At 37.4% G+C, this 1,812-nt stretch overlaps 1 protein-coding gene across 1 annotated transcript; it reads right to left on the bottom strand.

The window, feature by feature from the left end:
• Window positions 1–754: 754 nt before the first annotated feature.
• On the bottom strand, window positions 755–1,460 carry LOC131781246 (forkhead box protein D3-A-like). Its single transcript, XM_059097895.2, has one exon. The coding sequence runs from the start codon at window positions 1,458–1,460 to the stop codon at window positions 756–758; it is 705 nt and encodes a 234-aa protein (XP_058953878.2). The 3' UTR covers window position 755.
• Window positions 1,461–1,812: the final 352 nt, after the last annotated feature.

Genomic DNA, 1,812 nt, shown 5'->3' on the forward strand with positions numbered 1-1,812 from the left:
GATGTTTACAAAGAAGACTAATTAGGTAGATTGCAAATTAAGTTTTTTTTATTGCTATTCAAAAGTCGTTTACACATAAATTTCCGCTAATTCTAGTTGCTATGTTCTCAACTATATTGCCAAGTTTTGACTGTTTTCTCCCTTCGTTTTGCTCTAACCTTTGACTATTGTTGAATTTTGTTTCTATGAATTTCAGTTGCTATATCTGTGTTCATATTCACCGAAAAATGTATTCATATACAGAAAATACTTTGAAACTATGGGTAACAATCGATCTAGGATTCTGGTGGCCTGGGTGAGAAAAAAACACTGAATAAGCAAGCTTTTCCCTTCATTGTCTGTCACTCTAACAACCTGATTGAAAGACTCATGACCGAACTAAATGACGAGTTGTTTTCAGTCGACTGACATAAGTTTCATAACACTTGCCTTTTTCGGGACTACTCTGATCTCTGAGACTGTTATATACTCGTCAATCATCAGGAAAACATTTATACCTTTTTCACGCTCTGAAACAACTACTTACAATCGATTACGAGAAAGGAAACCTGGAAAATCTTTATAGTAAATTGTTTTATGAATTGTTTTAATAAATTATTTTCATGGAGCTGAAGACTCCTTTGAAAAGTGTAAACCTATAAGTGTTACCCAGAACCGTCACAAACACCTTAGAATCGGGTGCATTATACATTTATATGAACTCCACATAAAATCCATGAAACAGTTGTATGTTTTTCAATGCCGTAAAGTTTCATTCAATCGGATAAAATGTTTTCGATGTGAAAACTTCTTTGGCGCAATCCACTTTGACTGTGTGTGAAACTGTTATCACTCTGACGAACTTCCTCTTTGGCACACAGAGGAACAACATCTTTACATGATTTCCAGCCTTGACCTTTTTCTAATGTCTGTAAACTTTTTTCCGATGCAATGCTTCTCTGACTTTTTTTGGAAGATCTTTTCCGCTTGTACCCTAAATCTCCACGACTGAAATCCTCATAGTGAAGTGGATTGATTGCCCAGAAGTGTCCTTTGCCGTTTGGAGAGCGACCCAGTTTAACAAAGCAATCATTTAGTGATAAGTTGTGGCGTATGGAGTTACGCCATCCAGGTCCTTTATTTCCGAAGTAAGGGTAATTTGTTAGAATGTAGTTGTAGATATCACCAAGAACAAGTTTCTGCTGTGGAGAGCTTAGAATTGCTTTTCCAATGAGACCAATGTATGACTGAGTTGGTTTTTGTTCATTCTTGCGTTGGGTCGGAATTCCATGAAAGCCTTGATGGGAACATGGACTTACATATCCTGGAACATAAAACGAAATCTCTGAGCTGGCGTATCCGAAGTACAAAGACGAGTAGGGAAAAGTTGGAGCAGCGGGTACAGCTGGGTGGCTTGGGGCAGCTGGAAGGTAGAACCTTAGAGGCGTCGCATTTACAGGCCGCCAGAAACTACTTTCCATTGGAACAAACGTTTTGGCCCCAGCTTTAACTTTCAGTTTGAGAACGTCAATCACTTCACTTTTAGTTTGGCTGTTGCCCAAATGAAATTCAAGTTTGCTCAGATGAGTAAGCTTTTATATTGGCTCAAGAAACGCTTGTCGTAATTAATCAACAATGTCATTGTTTTGTATAATGGAACTGCTTCTAATCCTCATTGCTCAATGTCAAATAAAGTCAACTCAGGGAAGGGAATATCATAAGTAATATGATCATGAAATTCAATTTTGTGCATTTCTTAGGAGATCTTTCAGCATATTAATCTTGACGACGTACTTCTACTTCGTCCTCGAATTTTTTTACTTTTTTTTCTTC

The sequence above is a fragment of the Pocillopora verrucosa genome, chromosome 9 (assembly GCF_036669915.1).
Source record: "Pocillopora verrucosa isolate sample1 chromosome 9, ASM3666991v2, whole genome shotgun sequence".
NCBI classification, from domain to species: Eukaryota; Metazoa; Cnidaria; class Anthozoa; order Scleractinia; family Pocilloporidae; genus Pocillopora; species Pocillopora verrucosa.